This window comes from Oryctolagus cuniculus, chromosome 3 (assembly GCF_051225735.1).
Source record: "Oryctolagus cuniculus isolate XC-2025 breed Fujian yellow rabbit chromosome 3, ASM5122573v1, whole genome shotgun sequence".
Classification (NCBI taxonomy): Eukaryota; Metazoa; Chordata; class Mammalia; order Lagomorpha; family Leporidae; genus Oryctolagus; species Oryctolagus cuniculus.
The window spans coordinates 164,008,996-164,029,315 of record NC_142869.1 but is presented as its reverse complement, the minus strand read 5'-3'; the positions used below and the strand labels follow the sequence as shown (position 1 = coordinate 164,029,315).

The following is a 20,320-nucleotide window of genomic DNA, read 5'->3' as shown; positions in this document are numbered from 1 at the left end:
CCTGCTTGGACCTCAGAAAAGACCCAGCACCAGGGAGAAGCAAGTCATTAAAACAGACAATAAAATAAATAAATCAGCCTTCTTGGTTCACATAAATATTTTGCTAATCAGTAAAAGGACAGTAAAGGGAATATAGAAAGGGATTTGGGTAAAATACTACATTTTCCAAAAGTTATTCAAGTGTGGCAGGGAGTTGAAAAGGAAAATTACTTTTTTCCAATGACCAACATACTAATTTCTTCAGAATCACAGAGAAGAGCCCATCCAAACAGTACTGCTAAATGATTCCCAGCCTTGAACCCATTCTTTCCCTACCTGAAATTGCAGGCACATTTCAGCACAAACCCACAGCTTTGTTTCATCAGAATCAAACCAGAGGGAGCCGATGTTGCTCCAAGCTACACACCTGTGCACAAATTAAAATATCTCCACACTCACACTTCCCCTGTGCATCAAACACAACTAAGCCTGCAAGTGACCTTCCAAAGCCCTCTACTGGCTCCTACAGCCAGCTCAGCAGATTAGTTAAGAGGGGACAGGATGAAAGCCTATGAGGGAGAGGCAGGAAGGTGGTAAGAAAAGAGTGAGTGACCACCCTGGGGTCATACAGTGTGGCTTTCGGCAGGGAGCCAATAAATGGTAACTCAGCTCTTACCCTCCCTCCTCCTCTAGCCTCCCAGGTTCTCTGAAACATGTTTAGCCAAAGGGATGATTAACTGGGAAGGAAGATGGGGGGAGGGGGGAGGAACACTATCTCATCTATGGCCCTCTCCCCTCCAGCTGATGGACTTCTATCAAATAAAGAGCTGATCCTAAAGGAAACAGCCAGAGGTATAGACTGACAGTGGCTAAGAGAGAATGTACTGGAAGTAATCAACGTGTCAGTCTTTAGCCAGGGGGTTGATGAGAGGCTGCTCACAGCATGACCCTTAGAGAAACTACATGAAGAAAACAACACAGAAAAGAACACACAACTGAGCATGTATACATTGTACGCAGAGAATCTGAGGATGCCTTCTAATAGGACATGCAGATGATAGCCAAATGAGAGAGTGCTGGCTGGTACCTTCTTGGTTGTATTCTTATTCTAAACTCCACAATCCCAAGGCATGGGACTCGGATCATACACTGAACCTGGACCTGCATTTGTCAATGGTTGCCTTTTTACTTAAAGTGTATTTGAGGCCGGCACCGTGGCTCAATAGGCTAATCCTCTGCCTGCAGCACTGGCACACTGGGTTCTAGTCCCAGTCAGGGCACCAGATTCTGTCCCGGTTGCCCCTCTTCCAGGCCAGCTCTCTGCTGTGGCCCGAGAGTGCAGTGGAGGATGGCCCAAGTCTTTGGGCCCTGCACCCGCATGGGAGACCAGCAGAAGCACCTGGCTCCTGGCTTCGGATCAGCGCGGTGCACTGGCCACAGTGGCCATTGGAGGGTGAACCAACGGTTCGCTGTCCACTCTGCCTGTCAAAAAAATAAAAATTAAAAAATAAAAAAATAAAGTGTATTTGAGATGCAAGATTCAAGAATACGGAAAACTCAACAATCTAGGTCAAAACTTCTTGTAAATATCATACCGCTTCTTGAAATCAAACAAGACTATGTTGACAGCGCTCAGGCTTCCACACAGAGACAGAAGAGCTGTGGCAGAGCTGTATGTCTCATTTCCCACCCAGCCTGACAGGCAGCTTCCTCCTTGAGATGGAGACATGGTCCATTCCCTCCAACCAGCAACAGTGATTTTAATTACCTACTGGTCACTAATGCTATTATATTTTAATTAAATATAACTACTTTACATACCTTTACTTGAGGCAACTGTTTCCATCACAATAGGGTACAATTTAATAATCGGCAATGGAATTGTGCAAAGACTCACAAGCATGCAGTAGTACTGTGGAAGTACCTGACAGAGCAGCACATGGGCCAACACAGGGAAATACTGCAGGCTGCAGGCCTGAAATTGTCCCGGGAACCATTGTGTTCCCATTAAAGTGTCACACTGATTCCCAGCCAGGGCCACAGAAAAGAGGAGTGGACCCTGGGAAAAGATTTACCATCTTCTCTCCCCTTTATTTCAAAAGCTGCGAGTTCAGCTGTGTGTGAGTTGGAAGTAGGGTGAAGCAGCAGGCCTGGCAACCAAAGGCAAGGGGCCTGGATCTCAGCGTGCCTCTCAGCCCAAGGAGGTAAGGAATTAGGTGACTGGTGAGCGTGCTGCCTAGAGGGACTACCGGCCCCCACGGGACTGTGCATCTGTGGAATGAATTTCAGGCAGTATACCACAGCACAAGCTACCAGCAAGCTGGCTCTGAACTGAAGGGACTTGCTCCAGCCCTCATCTTCGAGGCAAATTTTTATTCTAAAATGAAGACATTCTCATCATAATTGGAAATAATTTAAACATCAAAAACAGGTTAAATAAGTTATGGTTAGTTTACATTATTTAAAACTACATAGCCATTAAACATCATGGCTTAGAAAATTATTTAAAGAAAGGGGAAGTACTCATAAAACCCAAACAGAGATGTCTGTAAGGTATTAACAGCATTGATGTGCCTCTAGGTGGTGAAATTTAATCCATTTATATTAACGTCTCTTATCTTTCCTCCAATTTATAAAAGGTATATGGTATATTTATAATCAGGAATAAATGTCTACAGTAGAGAATTATATAAAGGTGAAAGCAGAAGGATAAGTGATCTAGTAATTTAATGTATGTAAGTAACAAAACTTAGGGGGCGAGTATTGTGGCATAGCAGCTTAAACTTCAGCTCGTGACACCGGCATCCCATATGGGTACCAGTTCAATTCCTGGTTGCCACTTGCAACCCGGCTCCCTGCTAATGCACCTGGGAAAGCAGCAGAAGATGGTCCAAGTAGCTGGGCTCCTGCACCCATGTGGGAGACCTGAATGATGCTTCAGTCTGGCCCAGCTCTGCCCCTTCCATCATTTGAGGAGTGAGCCAACTAATAGAAAAGTGTTCTCTGTCTCTGTCTCTTCCTCTCTCTGTGTGACTCAGCCTTTCAAATATTTTCTTTTTTTAAAAAAAGAAAATAATGAAAATTAAACTGAAAGCAGGTTCAGAAACTTGTACAAAAAGGATTAGTATTGAGAGTGCTGAAAGAAAAGACTCCCACCTCTTCCTAAGGTTGGCCTGACGGGTCTATACAGTGTGGTTACCGCCAAGAAAACTTAATACAATTAGAGATACAAGAAACCAACTTAACAGTCATTAAACATCCATTGGAAATATCTTAGAATTGCTCTTGATATAAACCACAGTGCCATCAAAATGGTTGCAGGAAATATTTATTGAAAATTATTGAAACAGGAAAGCATGTGTTGCAACAACAGACAAATGGCTGTAGCTTCTAAAAGACATCAGAAACAGAGAAAACCAGGATTGTGGAAATTCAACACTAGGGAGTCACCAGCATCCCAGTTCAAGTGGCACCTGTAGAAGCACTTACACCCCCTGGCTCCTCCACGTACCAGCAGACCTTACCCAAGCAGTTGAGTCGTGTCCACATCTACCAAACGAAAGAGGGTTAGGGTATAAGTGAGAGAACGTGTACCCAGCACTGCATAGTCTGCTGGGCCAAGCAGGTGCTCAGGGCCACCTTGGACTTCCTCAGCATGCGCCAACTCCTTTCCTCAGATTCTACAAGCAGTAAATTTCTCCACCAGCAAGGGAATGCCCTTGGCCCATGAAAACATTTGGGTTGGTTTGGCAGTTGGAATTTACATCATAAATTAATAAGCCCACAGGATTTTAAATCTCATCTTTCTGTACTTATTTAGCATATATCAGTTAATCAGTCTTCCAGATGGCAGTTCTCAACCTCACTGCCACTCCACGGTTCAATCAGAAGTGGGCAGACCACTGTCGGGGCAAGCTTCCCTGCTCTCTCTCAGTGGAGTCAGCCAGACACAAGCCAGGATGTGGTGCAGTCACAATTCAGAAGGTGCCTACGGAGTCCTCCATGCTGTATCCACAACTGCCACGCGCTTCTCTGCAGGTGCCATAAAGCACCTGCGTTTTCTTCTACCCACACGGGAGCTGCCTGCACATGCCGGAGGGAAGCACAGCCGGTAACCTGCACCCTTTGCCGGCCTGACCAGAGTCAGCTAATGTAATCGCACACGAGGTGTGAGCCCCGCTCTAACAAGGTGCCGCTTCATAAACGCGCTCTCTTTTTATTATGGGAAATTCAGCCTGAAACCGTCAATAAAAGGCCCCTCCTCTGCATCAGCTCAGATAGCGTGTTATACACCCAAGGAACGTTCCTGCTCCCCAGAGAGTCCTGTTCTCCACACAAAACTCTGATCTCCGCTCATGGGAATTCTCAGGAGAGGTCCAGAGCTAAGAGGGCCACGTCTGGTTAGCAGCTGGTTCCAAGAATGCGTGCAGAGGAATGTGCTCAGAGAAGAAACAGCCTCAGTCTGGCTCAAAAAGGGAGAAAGGCATTGTCAGTGACCAAAATCCTGGAAAGACAGCTTTAGTAAGCTGTCACTCTCCCACTGCTAAGAGAAACAATGAAGAACGGTGCTTCTCAAGTTGAAGGGCGACTGAGCAGTTGGGAAAAATAAACATACTCTGTCCCAATCACAGAGCCTTTAACCCAAGCAGCTGACAAAGCATGCCTTAAGAAAAACTGATCCGCCCCACACTGTAGCGGGAGAGCTCAGCTTGGGTTCACTGTCAGAGTCAAGAGGACACAAAGGGTGCCTCACACCTAGGGCTTAGTGCAAAGAGGGAGAGCAGCTACGAGAAGGGCAGGGGCAGGCCCCAAATACACACTGCCACTCCGCGGTTCAATCAGAATCTACCGCGGCAACTTAATCTTTGTCCTCAGAGCAGACCTGTGTAAACTCAGAAGGCCTGGAGCTCATTTACAGGAAATGAGAAGCAATAATGCAGGGCAGCCATATTTGCAGTGAATCTAGCAGCTAACAATGCGGCGATTTGCCCTTAGAGAAGAACTTCGCGTCAGGGGATACCTTAGAACTGTACAAACGAGCACCATTTTCCTAGCAGGGAAGAGGACAGAGGTAAAAAGAGATGTACCAAGGTCAAATACCAGCCACAAGTAAACAAGCCCCAGCTCTCTAGCTTCAGGACGGCAGTCATTCCCACCCACGGCACCAGGAGGCCAAAGGCAGATACCCCAATCCGTTCTAGAAAAGTGCACACAGTATTTGCATGTGCTTTATGACAAAGAAGCAGGTGTGTGCATGGTGAAAGCAAACACAAGTTGTCAGTATTTCTGATCCATGGTTGTATGAAATCTGCGAACTCTATAACAACGTGTAGAGGGAAGAGTCGCAACTGCTTCCTTCGATTCTACGTTATCCAAGTTTCCTGGGGCCTGGAGATGAGGGACTGCCACCGTCACGAGGGGCTTCACATCCCTGAACTCAGGAGGTTACAATGAAGCAGAAAGACACAGTCAAGGTGGACTTCTGGCAGAGGGAGAAGAAGGCAAACAGAACCTCTTCTTTCCCTCCTATGAATCTTGACCATCCACTAAAACAGGGATAATGGGGATTTTGGTAGGGGAAGAGAGAGAGAAAGGCAAAGATGGCCATGAAAAGAGGGAGTGACAAAGAAGCTGGGAAAAGGACGGCAAAGCTGCAAGGATCTACGGCCTGCTGCCACTGCAGGACCCCAGTAAGTAAGTCTTGAGGCCTTCTACCAGCGTGCAAATGCCCAGGTGGAACCTCACATGGCCAAGGCCGAATGAGGAAACGCTGCCTCACCAGGAGCCTCGGCCCGCCCTCATTCATATAGAGGCAACACTACACTGCTGTCGGTGAGGGGCCCTCTTCCAATCACCATGGACTATGGATTTAGAGATTTTGCCAATTAAGATAAAAACTGATGTAAATTCTGAGAGCACAACAATATCGGTCTTGCCTAAATTGTGCAAACGTAGTTTTCCAGAACATAAAACTGCATTTAATGGGCAGCTTCAGTAATGGTGGCTCACAAAACCTAGAGTACCACAGATTTGTTATTCAGGGTCAAGAAGCTACTCTTTCTGGCTGAATCCAGACCAAGACAGCTAAAGGGCAACCGTCAGTTACAACTAAGCTGGGCATTCATAGGGGGCTCATGCAGCATCCAAAACATCCAGCACAGGATAAAAGAGGAATATGAGGGTAGGGGACCCAGACAGCAAGCAGTTCCTTCCAGTGGTCTGCATTAACAAGCGATGTAAAGTGACCCAAGTGTATTGGCCCTCAATAACCTCATCATTCAAATCCAAGTTTACATACGTGGTCTCCAACGGAGACCCACTGTGGGAGAATGGGAAAAGTAATTCAAAGTTGTCCAGAGGAACACAAAAGTAGCAGGAGCATAAGTCTATGCTCCTAGCATTCAGACATTTCTAAGAAAGTATTTGCAAGTCAAAACACAAAAGCAAGCAAACAGAGGTGGCCTTGTGGCTTGGCAGATAGAGCCTCTCTGCCTGTCACAAAGCGGGCATCCCCTAAGGGAGCCAGTTCCTGTCCCGGCTGCTCCACTTCCCATCTAGCTCCCTGCTAATTGGCCTGGGAAGCCAGCGGAGGATGGCCCAAGTGCTTGGGCCCCTGCCACCCACGTGGGAGACCCAGATGAAGCTCCTGGCTCTGGCCTGGCCCAACCTGGGCTGTTGCGGTTGTTTTGGGGAGTGAACAAACAGATGGAAAAATCTCTGTCTCTCCCTCTCTCTTCTGTAACTCTGACATTCAAATAAATCAATAAATCTTTGGGGAAAAAAAAAGCAAACAAATAAAACTCGAGAGCCCGGGGTGAGGAAGTCAGTGTGCTTGTGGAAGGAAGTCCCAGCGCTGAGGTGGGCACATTCAATTACATTCTTAGAAAGAGAAGGCAGACATGAACTACTGTCAGCTTCTGCCTCAGAGTTCACGCCGTCAGGGTAGGGTGATGCAGGTGAGAGACGAAAGCCTGTAGGATTTTATTACAGAGAATGTTTGCTCTGTCCTGTTCCATCCCCAGGATCAGATATGCTGACACTAATTTGTATCTTTCAGGACGGAGCCACAGCTCTCCACTACAGCCCCAGTGACTTCGCGCCTGCTGTACTTTATAGATATCTAAGAGCAACAATGGGCCCAAATGGGCTGCTACACACTGAAGTGACTTAATGGCTTTTCCATTGAGGCGATTACATTTTCTCAAACTCTGGTATTTTCTGAGACCACGCACCTGCGGAAGAACTATCACTTGGTACACCAACAGGAGTGTCCAGGCTGAGCGAGCCACTCACTCCTGACAGCAAAGGATTGGGAGGGGCTAAGAAAAGGAAGGGTGAAGCCTACGAGTGTTAAGAACGAGGAGGCGGGCACCGCGCAGCAGCCTGCAAAGGGCAGAAAAGCCTGGCTCAGACAGCGCGGAGGAGCCCTGGATGTTTTCCTACGGAAAACGCTGAGCTGGTGGTTTAATGCACACTGAAACCAAAGGGGCTGGGATAACTTCTTTCCCCTTTATACTAAATAAATAAAATAAGCTGCTCTGAGTGATGTCAAGTCTCCCTCCTCTTTCAAGTACGAACTGGCCTAATAATCCTGGATGCCCCAATGGCCAAAACCAGCAAATACAGCTGTCTGCCAGTTTTCCCCGGCAGAACACAGTGCCCTCACTCACGGCAGCTGCAGTGCGAGGTACAGGACGGGAGGGGAGGACACTCTGCACCCCACGCATGGCGGCCAGGCCTCAGGCCAGGACCTGAGGGAGTCAGGAGGCTGGAAATGGAGCCCAGGGCAGGGGGCACATCAGCAGTCTCTCCCCAAGCCCCACCCACCGCTTCAGCAAGGCTGTCGTTCTAAAAGGAGCCCCTCCAGCTGGCGAAGCAGATGCTACCGGCAGCTCCATATGACTAAGAATGTGGCTTCCTACTAATTGCTGCCCACCTTACAAGGCACAGCAGCTTATGGAAAATGTCCAGCCTTCCCAGTCATAAGGAGACTGGCCCAGGAATGGTAGAGGGGCAGAATCAGACAGTCCAGGATCAGTGTCCGCTGCCCATCCCCAGATTCCAAACAGTGAATCAAGATGGCCACAGAGAATGCGACCAGACATTACCTAACACTCGAGGATGAACGATGTGCTAGGCAGTTGGCTGGTAACAGATCCCAGAAAATCCAACTGAGAAGGGAAGGTGGGATGGGGCAGAAAAGCAAAAGGGGAGGTATTTTTCATGCAGAAATGAGGCATTAGCAGCACCCATTATGTGGCTTATCCAAAATTAACAAGACAGCAGCAGCAACCCAACTCTGAAAACAATGTCCCAGTCTCCAAGATATAGCAGATGCCCCACACAACGGGCTCAGCCTCACCAAGTGCCCAGTAAAGGGAGAGAAGCACATCAACTACCTTCTGGAAGAGAAATGAGCAAGGAAGTAGCACACATTCCCCAGCCTGTCTTCACGGCTACACTGAGCAGAGATCCTACCGGGACACAGCCATCTACCAAGGTGGCCACCAACACAACAGTGAACCCAGCAATGAAATCTGCGGCCAAAAGCAGGCAGGGGAGGTTAAGGACTACAGAATGTGAGCTACCCATACACTGACTGTAGCTTTTCAAAGGAAAGCGAAAATGAAAAGTGGCATCAAAAATATGCCTAAGCAATAGGCTTGTCATTTGCTAGGAGAAAAGCAAGCATCTGTGTCCTTCAGCTTCCCCTTCCAGTCTTCAGTGCTAAAAAGGCTTTGCTTAAATACCGATGTAGACTGATAGCAACTTCATTGACATTCCCACATCCCGTCTGGAGTCTACTTGGTAACCACAACGCACACAAGTACTAGGCACTGGTCAAGATCAGACTCTCAGGGACTAAAATTATAAACCCCATATTAATAAAAAATAATTTCCTGAAACCACAGCGCAGGTAATACACGAGGAACATAAACGTTTGGGTTCTGAAGTGAACAGAGCTTGCCTAGCACAAAGCTAATGAGCTCACCAAGGAATGAAACCTATAGCCCTGGCCGGCAAAAATGCAAAGTCCTGGCTGACTGCACTAAATTTGCCTTGAATATAAATGTTATGCAAAAAAAAAAAAGGGTAATTTATCTAAACACAGTGTAGGTAGCTATGCAATCAGTGTCTCATAAATAAAGAGAGAAAGATGAAGGGAAAGCTCTCTAATTGATTTTAAAATTAGTTCCAAGCAAAGAAATAATCTGACAACCAACAAGGTCAACAACAGCAGAAAAAAATACAGCCCTCAGTAAAGAGTGCACCTAAAACTTCAATGAATCAAGATACCTCAATGCTTATGTTTGGGAAACAGAGAGCAAGAATAGAGGTGTTAAAATAAGTTAATTGGGGACCAATCTTCAAAAGCAGTTAAAATTCTGAAATTAACCCCTCTGGTGGACTGAACTCAATCTGCACAGCGCTAATGGAATACACATTATGAGAGGAACCAGGCCTCGTCACTCCAATGGCAGCAACCAGATTGAAACTGGAAGTGGGGAAGAGGAAGTGCCCGCAGAAAACTAAGCCATGTGTGACCTAAGCCAGCACAACAAGCAATCCAATTAAGAAGCAGGAAAAAACAGGATTGCAAAACCTCCCTCCTGGGATCCTCAGACCCTACGACACTGGCTCAAGCTGGGATGTTATCAGAAGCAGTCAAGATTAGCAGTGGCAGGTGGGTGGTAAAAGGGATGCCCACTCAATTGCAATATATGAAATTAAGTCTTTTGCTTCAGCAGGTATTTTTTATTTAAGCATTTATTAAGTGCCTACTGTGTTGACAACACAACACAAGATACTGCAGGAGCAGCTGTGAAGCTCAGAAACAATGCCATTCAAGGTGACTCAAGAAAGGGAGTCCCTAAGTAGATAACTGTACAGGGTGTTACAGAGAAAGGAAAAGACTGTGGATGGAAGACTCTGTCCTAAAGGGGCCTCCAGGAGCCAAGGAATGGAATCAGGTTTCCCAGGCGCAGCAGGATGTTAAATGGCCACAAGACAGCAGATATAATGGTGCTGTCAACTCTGGAAACAACAGAGAATTACTGCACCTCACAGGACAAGAAGAGGCAAGAAATATGAACATACTGGTACCAGGGAGATTTAGATAAATTGAGAATGTAGAACTGTGTGATAGTGATGATTAAAGGAATAGTCAAAAAAGAGAGAGAAAAATGGGCAGAAAGAGATCAATGCAAAAGGTTCAGAGAAGAATTAGCCACCAAGACCCACTAGGAGACTATTAAAATGCCATAAAAATTATCTGAAGGAGATAGGCAAGATCACCAGGACGGGATACAACACTAAAGGGACTAAAAGAATATAATTTAGAATGGGAAGAAGAAAGTGAATCAAAGGGCAACAAGACAGGCACACAGGGTTTTCTTTAGTTTAAAATTCACTTGGATCAGGGAAAGCACATTTTTGGAAGCTCTACTACTGACCCAGATACCAATGTCTTGACCTCATCACAAGGAGCCAGGCTTGCCCTGCAGTGACCTCGCCAGCAGAGAAGCAGATCACCCTAGTGTTTCCAGTGGTGGTACCTAGATATTTACCTGACGAAATAGGACATACACATTCTGGAATCTCAAATGGATGAGCTAAGACCCACCCACAGTCTTCTAATAGTAATTTTTTTCAGTCTTTTAACAATGGAGGTTTCAAGTGTTCTCAAAAATGCACAGATCAAACAAATCCGAAACTGGTACAGAATGCCTGTGCCAGTGCTCTGACATATTCCTACGTCTTTTGATCACAGCGCGGCAGTCCCCAAATCTCTCCATTGGAATCCGCTGAAATGCTATATCCATTTCAAAGAGCTTTTGCTTTTCTCGGAGGTCCTTAATGCCAAGCTGGAGTCCCTCTCTAATTTGCTATTTGCCTTATGCTCCCAGTCACCAATGCGAGATCACAGTCAGTGGGTTTATTGGTTTGCCCCCACATCACTTAGGGACTCCAATCCCACAGCTTCCTGTTGCTGTGTATCTCAGCACAGGCATCCTCTGCCTGAGTGCCCAGAGAGACCAGTCATCTTGTCTTCAGAAATCTAAACTGGGGGGAATAGGTGGGAGATGGCTTTTAATTGTGTGAAAATGGCAAAGTCCCGGAGGGACTTGTACACAGGAGTTACCAGCCCCAGGAACAGCCCTGCCTCTGACCAAGAAACCCTTTAGAACACCAGGGCACCACTAATAATGCGCCTACCTGCAGCTTCTCTCCACTTGCACAGGAGACCCAGGCAGAGCAGGCCTGGCAGACAGCTCCAGAAGAGGAAGGCAGCAAGGACACCGGGAGAGTAAGCAGACAGCAGCTTTAACAGAGGGCAGCCAAGTCTGAGGAGTTCGAGGCCCTGATGGGGAGGAATCTCTACGCGCTGAGTGAGTTCCCAAGGACTGGGGCTGCCAGCTCGGGGGACAGTCTCCCCCTCCTGCTTTCCACACTTGCCAGAACACCAAGCTCATGCACTTGGGGGGGGGGGGGGGGCGGTTTAGAGGGAAGCCACAGACGGAAGAGGCAAGCTCAGGATAGAGGTTGGGAAGAGGCCCTGGAAAGGAAAGCAAACCTTCTCCACTTCATACTGGGGGATGAGTACTTTATGTACCTGTTTTCAAGGTAAATTTCAGCTCTGTACCTCTTTGCCAACAATAGCACTGCCAGAACCGACTTCATGGGGGAATAAGTCAGACCCTTCATCAGATGCCTGGGGGCTGATTCCTTTGTCATTAACACTCCAAGTGCAACACAAAGCCCACAGCAGCCCTGGGCAACAGAGCACTAGGCTCTGGCGTTTCACATCAAAGTGGAGCGCTCCCTAGGAAGTCCTGAGATTGCACAATGTGTTATCTCCTTTAAGGCAGCGGCTCAGAAAACCCACAGCCTTTCCCCAAGACTTAGCACTAACTTCTCCGTGGCAAGCAACTGGATAAAACAAACTATGCCTTCAGAGAAACCCTGATCCATGTTCAGGTTCACAAGAGCCCCATGCGTCAGTGTTCTAAATGGGCTCTCAGCATGAAGGAGTTAACACGGCCTAAGAGAGGACAGTGGACTTGACCTGAATAATGCAGGAGCACTATGGCACAGAAACACAATCAACAACAGACACATCCAGCCGGAACCATCGGAGGCAAGTTTTATATACCTCCGCTTTGAACCCTCCCACCAACCTTTCCAGCAACAAACCAAGCTCTAACCAAAACCCAGCAGCAGAGGGTAGCCTTGAATTCCTGGATAATATTGGAAAGCAGCCACCTAGGGTGAAAACAGTTCCTTTGATCACCCTGTCTCATCCGAGGGCTTCCTCTGGCTCCAATTAGAAAGTAACCAAAACCCAGGGAGTGGAAGTATACAGTTAGCCTAGGGCGAAGCCTTGTCTTCTTGTATAATTTAAGAGAAATGAACTAGTCTCTGCATGCAAGAAAGAAAAATCCAATTTGCCCTATTATGCCCCAAATTTATAGATGGCTCAGTAGATCTATATTACTTGATGACAGGTCACTAGAGCATGAGGAGAACCACTAAAAGAAATCTGCCGAGGCTTCCTTGAAAGCCAGGCCCTCGGAGGGCCTCACCAGGGAGCTCACAGGGCGGCCTATCCAGCAACAGCTGCCGGCCTCTGAGGATGCTCACGTCAAAGACTCTCCCTCCTCACCTACCCCTCCAGTTCCTCCTGCCTTACCCTCTCCCACTTGGTTCTTCAGGTTAGAAAAGGCCCTAGCAGTGTAAACAGTCAGCTTATCTTTCTCTCCTTTCTAAAGGTAGGGACCTTTCTAAAGGCCCTGGACTCATAGGATGGGTGCCCCTTCGTAATGTCCTGAGTCTATGATTTAAGGTCTCCTGCAACCATAGGTCACTTCCTTTCATCTCCCAGCAACCCCCAAGCACCCTGTTTCTCCAACTGTAAGACCACCCCCAATTCCCATCCTTGACATTTTCCTTTGCGATTCTACCACGAAGACAAAGCACATATTCCTGTGCACACTGTGCCATACAGAAGGGCAGCTGGCCAACAGGGACAAAGGAGATCAAGAGCTGAAATCCACGCTGCCTTCTGCTTGCTGAGACATGTTCTCTGACACAAGGCTGCCGGAGGAAGGGGTGGCCTTCTCTTATTTGCAAACATGTCATCTACACTTAACAGAGGTCATGGCCGCAACATGTGTACCTTACATACTTGGCTGGGCTTCCCTTGTAGCTGTAGGAAGAGTTGTTACACAGTAAAAGAATGACTGTTGCTCAGGCTTCACACACATAGAATTATATGCCACAATGGGAAACTGAGGCGCTTTGTCGTCCCTGCATCCCTACTGTAAATCTCTGCTAATGTTGCCATTAGCAGTAGGGGTCCTGCACGCCTGATAATAACTCTGGGGACTTCTTCCAGGAGAAAGGCAACTATTTTGAACCCTGCAGGATACCAATAAACTGCTGGAGCCACATCCATAGATCCCGTTCAGCACACAAGTCACCCCAGGACGCTGGTCAGTCGATGCTGACCACAAACTCCAAGCTGCACACCGGTTTTGATCTAGGATGATCTTCTCTTACAAGAGAGATACTTTCATACCTTGCAAATTCAAACAACTAACACAAGGGTGCTTAAATCCAAATGTGCTTTCCCCATGTTGGAAATTCTTTAAGATAAAACCCCCAAATCGTGACATACAAGTCCTCACCAAATGGGCCCTGCTGAACTCCCAAGCCCACTTCTAACCACACCCGGACGTCACACATCCTTACTCCTGTCACACAGATCCCCTGCAGTTCATCCCACGTCCCACATTCTCTCTTCATGAATATCCTGCAATGTTTTCAGAAGAGGTACGTGGTGGCCCGGACTACACTTTCCTAGACACGTGTATCCTACCACTCACACATCATCCACTGCTCTGTTCTCAAAAACTCCTCTCATTTTTGTCACTGCTGCTTTGCAGGTCAGAAATTGTCTTCTCTCTCTTTTCATCTAGCTAAGCCCTAATTACCCTTTGGGCCTTAAACGGCACTTCCTCAAAGAAGCCTTCCAGGATTTGCAACTCTCCTAAATCCTACACTTTTCTTTCACAGCACGTAACATAAATGAAATGACCTGTGTGTGTCCCCCAATACATCCAAAAAGGGTAGAATCAAAAGGGTATCTGTTTATTTCTACCTGCTTCCCCTTCACTGTCCCTACAGCAAAAAAGGCAGCCAGTAGATATTGATCTGCTCAAAGCTGTGCTGCCTACAACAGTAGCTCATAACCTCATGTGGCCACTGAGCCCTTGAAACATTCCAGAGTGAACTAAAATGTGCTGCAAATGTGAAACATATACTACAGTCCACGGATCTGGTATTGGGGGCAAGGGGCCTCATTTTTTTAAGCTTTCATTCTCTTATTAAGTGCTCAAAAGATATGATTATGGGGACAGGTGTTGTGGCACAGTGGTTAAAGGCACAGCCTGCAGTACTGGCATCCCATATGGGTGCCAGTCTGTGTCCAGGCTGTTCTACTTCCAAACCAGCTCCCTGCTAATGGCCTGGGAAACACAGTGGAGGATGGCCCAAGTGCTTGGGGTCATCCACTCCTGTGGGAGACATGGAAGAAGCTCCTGGCTCCTGGCTTCGGCCTGGCTCAACCCTAGTTGTTGCAACCAACTGAGGAGTGGGCCAGCAGATGGAAAATCTCAGTCTCTCCCTCTCTCTCTTTCTTTGTAACTTTCAGATAAATGAATAAATCTTAAATAAATAAATAAATAAGATTGTGGATCTATTAAGTCATTAAGTCAAATAAAATACATTACAATTAATGTTCCTGTATTTTTCTTTAAATGTATTTGAAAACCCAAAGTAACAGAGGGAGAAGGAGAATGGCAGACAAAGAGAGAAAAAAGATATTCTGGAACTCCATTTGGGTCTCCTACATGGGTTCAGGGACCCAAACTTGGGCCAACTTCCTCTATTTTCCCAGGCACATTAGTTGGAAACTGGATCAGAAGTGGAGCAGCTGGGACTTGAACTGGCACACATATGGGATGCAGGCATTGAAGATGGTGGCTTTCCCTACTGTTCCACAATGTTGGCTCCCAAATAATGTTTCTCTCAGGTTTTATTTGTACCTTACTTGCACATCTAAAAAACCAAGTATAACGGACCCATCTGGCTGTCCTAACACTGGCCAGTGTTAAGCTGTGTTCTCTAACTTGTGTGGGCTAATTTTCTTTTCTTGAACTCCCACAATATACAAGCTGCTCTGGGAAACCTTGAGGGGGCCCTCCACCACTATATTCAAAGTATGTTACAGCATCTTATTTCTGATGCGAGCCTTCTGTAAATTCTTCTTGAGGAATTTAACAATAATGAAGATCATCCCTTATTTCCCTCAGAAACCATATGCTGAAGACTGTTACAGCTAAGCCTTACTGGGAACTTTCTTAAAATGGAATTAGATCTCAGAAGTAAATTGCGTGTGAGAGAGAGAGAGAGAGAAAGAGAGAGAGAGAAAAAACACCCACCTTGGTAAGGAAAAAAGAAATTCTACAATCAGAATCCTATCAACTTCCCGTCAGCCTAAGAGAAACACATCTTTTTTCCCACTGAGGAACTCCAAAGGACTGGGGAAGAACTCAAAATTCTCAGCAGTAAGTTAACTGTTACTTCAGAAAACCTGCTATGATCCTACCTAAAACATGCCATTTCTCTAAAACCTGCTTAGAATTCATCTACATAGTCCACATTAACATAATGCTTTGGCTGATGATACAGGCACAAACATTAACGCTCAAGAATTGCAAAGTTGTGGTTGCTGTGGGAACCCTGATTCCAATGGTATGGCACAGATGCAGACTGGTGGACTACTCCCATCCTGACACAATTGGAGATGCATATTTACTCTGTGCAATGAGGCACAGCTACAGTTACCAAGAGAAACTGATTTTGGCATTTCTAGGCTTTCATGCATTTACATTCTCGACCTTACCGCAATACTGTTTGCTGCATTAAATCGCCTCCTCCATGGGGGTAAACAGGGAGAAAATGAACTGACTGGCTCGACATTCAAATCACCCATCCTGTGTGTTCTGGATGCATGATCTGATTCAAAAGACAATCATGATATTTTTATCTTACTCCTATGGGCTGCCTGTAAACTTGCACAGAAATGAAAACAGGGCATGGACTTCAACTTGTGAATGCGCCACAACATGGGTACATGTACAACACTGGAAAAGCAAATTCCTTATTTTTAGAACTGCAAAGGGATAAACAAAAGAGTAGCTAGTACACAGAACTAACATCAACCACAACATCTCATTTCTGAAAACCATCCATACATGTGCCTTTAGCTCTGAGGACCTGCTTGTACAATTACTCAACAGAGTCACTTCATTTATCAGAGGGCAATAGAAAGAATAGGAAAGATATCTGTAAAAACAGGACACGAGGGCTGGAATTGGGGCGAGGGTTAAGACACTGCCTGGAACAACAGCATTCCTCATAATAGTGCCAGTTCGAGTTCCAGCTGCTCTGCTTCTGATCCAGCTAATGTGTCTGGGAAAGACAGCCCAAGTACTTGGGCCACTGCCACCCATTAGGGAGACCTGGATGGAGGTCCAGGCTCCTGGCTTTGGCCTGGACCAGCCCTGGCTTTCGCAGACATATGGGGAGTAAACCAACAGATCTTACTATGTCCCCCTCTTTCTGTCACTCTACCTTTCAAATAAATTAATTAATTAATTAATTTTAAAAAAAAAAAGGTTGTCAACAATACTATTAAACCTGTTATTGAAAATAACTTCAAAACAAGGATATAACAAAACCCCCCAAAAACGTTCATCTTGAATAACACAGAAAAATGAAAGAAAATGACCATAAAATTTGAAACAAAATTATGTATCCATATGCTAAGCACCAGCTCTAGAAGTTTTCACGCAAAACATAATTGATCAAAATTGGCATATCCATTAGTAAGGCAACCACCTACTTGGCCAAAAGACCCCAGCACAGGCCAGTGTAATCGACAATGATTGTTAGCACTTGCAAAAGATGAGTGACTAACCCCCAGAGCAAAAGCATAAGGGAATATCAAATCAAAATGACCAGCAGAAACTTGCCCTGTTATCACATACGTGAGACATAAAGCTTCTTGTCTCCTTATTCACAGACAAGTTAGACCTTACTAATAAATAAAACTCATCCAGCATCACACATATGCCAATCCTCACTGCTCTCAAGCTCCCTTGGGGGTGGCAACAGTCGCCATCTGAAAGCAGTGCGTCTGGTTCAGGTGACACTGAGGCCTGCCCAATGGGACCAGGCTGCAGATATCAGAAAATAATACTTTGGAGATTAAAATCTAATTCTCGAGCTCCTTCTTTTGCTTTCTATGAACAGGCTCAGCTGCTTCCCTGTTCTCACCTGTGTGTTCTCCCCCTCCAGCCGTGGTGGTCGGATGCTAGACAGATGGATAGTCTTATAGTCTCCGGAGTTGAGCTTCACGACAATGGCATCTGCATTCAGAACCTGCATCACCTGTGAACAAGAAGAGACAATGCTGAAATCTGATTCATCAGCCCTGATGGTCCCCATCACACGCAAGGCCCGATAAGACCAACAGCCATCTGAGGTAGATCCAAGATGATGCTTCGCAATACAACAGTGGCAGAGAGACTATGTTGTAATTATCAGTCCCCAGAGACCCTGCTATAACTCCCCAAGAGAAAGAATGAACAGCATTCATATCTTTTGCCCAGACCAAGAAATATGGTTAACCATGCAGCTTATTAAAAACTGGAAATCCAGTTTCTATGGGTTATTGAAGATTTTCCTTGGAATAGGCGCTATGCTAAAATCAAAAACCCTTTCTCAATGTGAATCTAGGAAAAGAGGCAAGGATTGGATTAGAAGGTACAAGAACAAGACGAAAAAGAACTAAAATAGGATGCCCCAACAGAGAGCAGGGAAATCAAAGGCTCAGCATGGGGAAGGAGAGGCCTGACTGTTAATCTCACACTAAATTACTAAGACTTCACCCCAACTACTGAGACCTCCTTTTCAGAACACCACCTATGGACATCCTTGCTTTGGGACCCAGAATCATAAACACTGACTGGACCTCACTGTCAATTTCAAAAAACTGACTTCCGCGGGCTCACTTGGTTAATCCTCTGCCTGCAGTGCCAGCATCCCATATGGGCGCTAGGTTCTAGTCCCGGTTGCTCCTCTGCCAATCCAGCTCTCTGCTGTGGCCTGGGAGGGAACTGGAGGATGGCCCAAGTGCTTGGGCCCCTGCATCCACATGGGAGACCAGGAGGAAGCACCTGCCTCCTGGCTTCAGATTGGCATAGTTCCACTGTGGCGGCCACTTGGGGCGTGAACCAATGGAAGGAAGACCTTTCTCTCTGTCTCTCTCTCTCTCTCACTGTCTAACTCTGTCAGACTTAAAACACACACACACACACACACACACACACACACACACACACACAATTAAAGAAAAAAAACCTGGCTATTAGAACATTCCCCTAATGACTACAGAATAGAATCCCATTCAGCCCAGGTTAGTGCCACATCAAGGTTATAACTAGAAGCTGGAATACAGCCAGCACTCTACAATTCATCCAATTATATGCAGAGACTGTTGTCAGGGCTGTTTGGTTTTATTTATTTTTTTGTAAGCAGTAAGTACTTCCCTACAAAGTAGTCACTGACAAAACACTATCACCATGCACTTCCTCTGCACAGGCAAAATCAAACCATTGCAGGATCCAATCAGGCTCATCGGGAGTGACAAGGCAGTGGAATAATCTTTAGGGTCAGCAGCCAAAAGTGAAAACAGACTTCACCTCCTCTTCAATGCACCAAACAAAAGGACAGGCTAGGCCCACCCAGCCCATGGATATTACACTGATAACTGTCTTAAGGGAGGCCTCAGTAATTTTTTCCCCAGAAGGCTTTAGATCTTTCAGCACAAAAGTACCCATTTACTAGCACTCTTCAAAAAATGGCCACTCTCTCCCTGTTCCAAAGAGCCAGCCAACCACATACCAAAAAGGTAAGTGGTTTAAGGGACAATCTGAAGCAAGCAAAAGGCAAAAAATAAGTGAGAAATCATACAGGAGAGGAAATAACAGTGGTTAAGTGCCTTCAGAAGGAATGACCAAAAGAAGAAGACAGGTGGAACCAAGCTATAACTCCACGGAAGGCTGACACGGCTGTAGGACGGGACAGCATCCCTGGGCTTTGCCACTGTGAGTAAAGGGGACAACGTGAAGAATAGCCCAGGCATCAGGAAAGCAATGAAACATCTCGCCAAGAACTGAGGAGACTAGAAGAGGGGACAATTTTTAATTTCCCATTTTCTGGCCGGTGCCATGGCTCACTTGGCTAATCCTCCGCCTGTGGCGCCGGCACACCAGGGTTCGAGTCCTGGTCGGAGCGCCGGATTCTGTCCTGCTTGCCCCTCTTCCAGGCCAGCTCTCTGCTGTGACCCGGGAGGGCAATGGAGGATGGCCCAAGTGCTTGGGCCCTGCACCCGCATGGGAGACCAGGAGAAGTACCTGGCTCCTGGCTTCGGATCAGCGCGGTGCACCCGCCATAGCACACCGGTCGCAGCGGCCATTGAGGGGTGAACCCACAGAAGGAAGACCTTTCTCTCTGCTCTCTCTCTCTCTCACTGTCCACTCTGCCTGTCAAAAAAGAAAAATTTTCCATTTTCTAAGACTGACTTGCAACCCTTAACATAACAAAAAAGACAACCTCGTATAACCATAATTATTCTGCTAGAACCTTCTGGCAGATCTGATAATCATGAAGATTAATCGCTAATGCCAAGAGAGCTTGAAACTAATTGTGAACATCAACCATAACAAGGCATGATATGCGATCACCAAAGGACCAAAGTCAGGGCTAATAACCTAGGTATGGGTTTTATAAAAAGGCGCAGGGTTTTGTACCATCACAAAAACTTAAAACTACTTGGAATGTACAACCAAAAATACAGATTCAATAACTCAAAGGGGAAAAAAACAAAAGACAGATATTATTCCCACTACCACCTAGACAATTAATGCACAATAAAACTGTCTAGAGGAATGGAATTTCTTCCTGGGAAAACCGACCAAAATATTAAAGACCCTCCAGCTAATGAGTTCCCTAATCCTTCATAACCTCACATTTGGATGACAGGAAAAGTATTATTCAATGGATGTCAGAACGTTTAGACAGTGAGATTTCCATGATATTTGCTTATTCTGCTATTCTAACCTGAAATCAAAGGGAAGGAAAAAATTCTACAAAGCCAAGCCAAGCAAAGTAACGGGTATAGTAAATCAATACAGCTCCACATTCAAAAGGA

The 20,320-nt window shown here is 46.1% G+C and overlaps 1 protein-coding gene across 2 annotated transcripts in view; it reads right to left on the bottom strand.

Annotated features, from left to right (window-relative positions):
* The window catches only part of SND1 (staphylococcal nuclease and tudor domain containing 1), a 407,933-nt gene that overhangs the window by 323,135 nt on the left and 64,478 nt on the right, over positions 1-20,320 (bottom strand). For both annotated transcript variants that reach the window (XM_002712078.6, XM_089328543.1), the window contains exon 10: positions 17,383-17,496. In XM_002712078.6, coding sequence (XP_002712124.1) covers positions 17,383-17,496 — 114 coding nt within the window. The remainder of the gene's footprint in view (positions 1-17,382; positions 17,497-20,320) is intronic.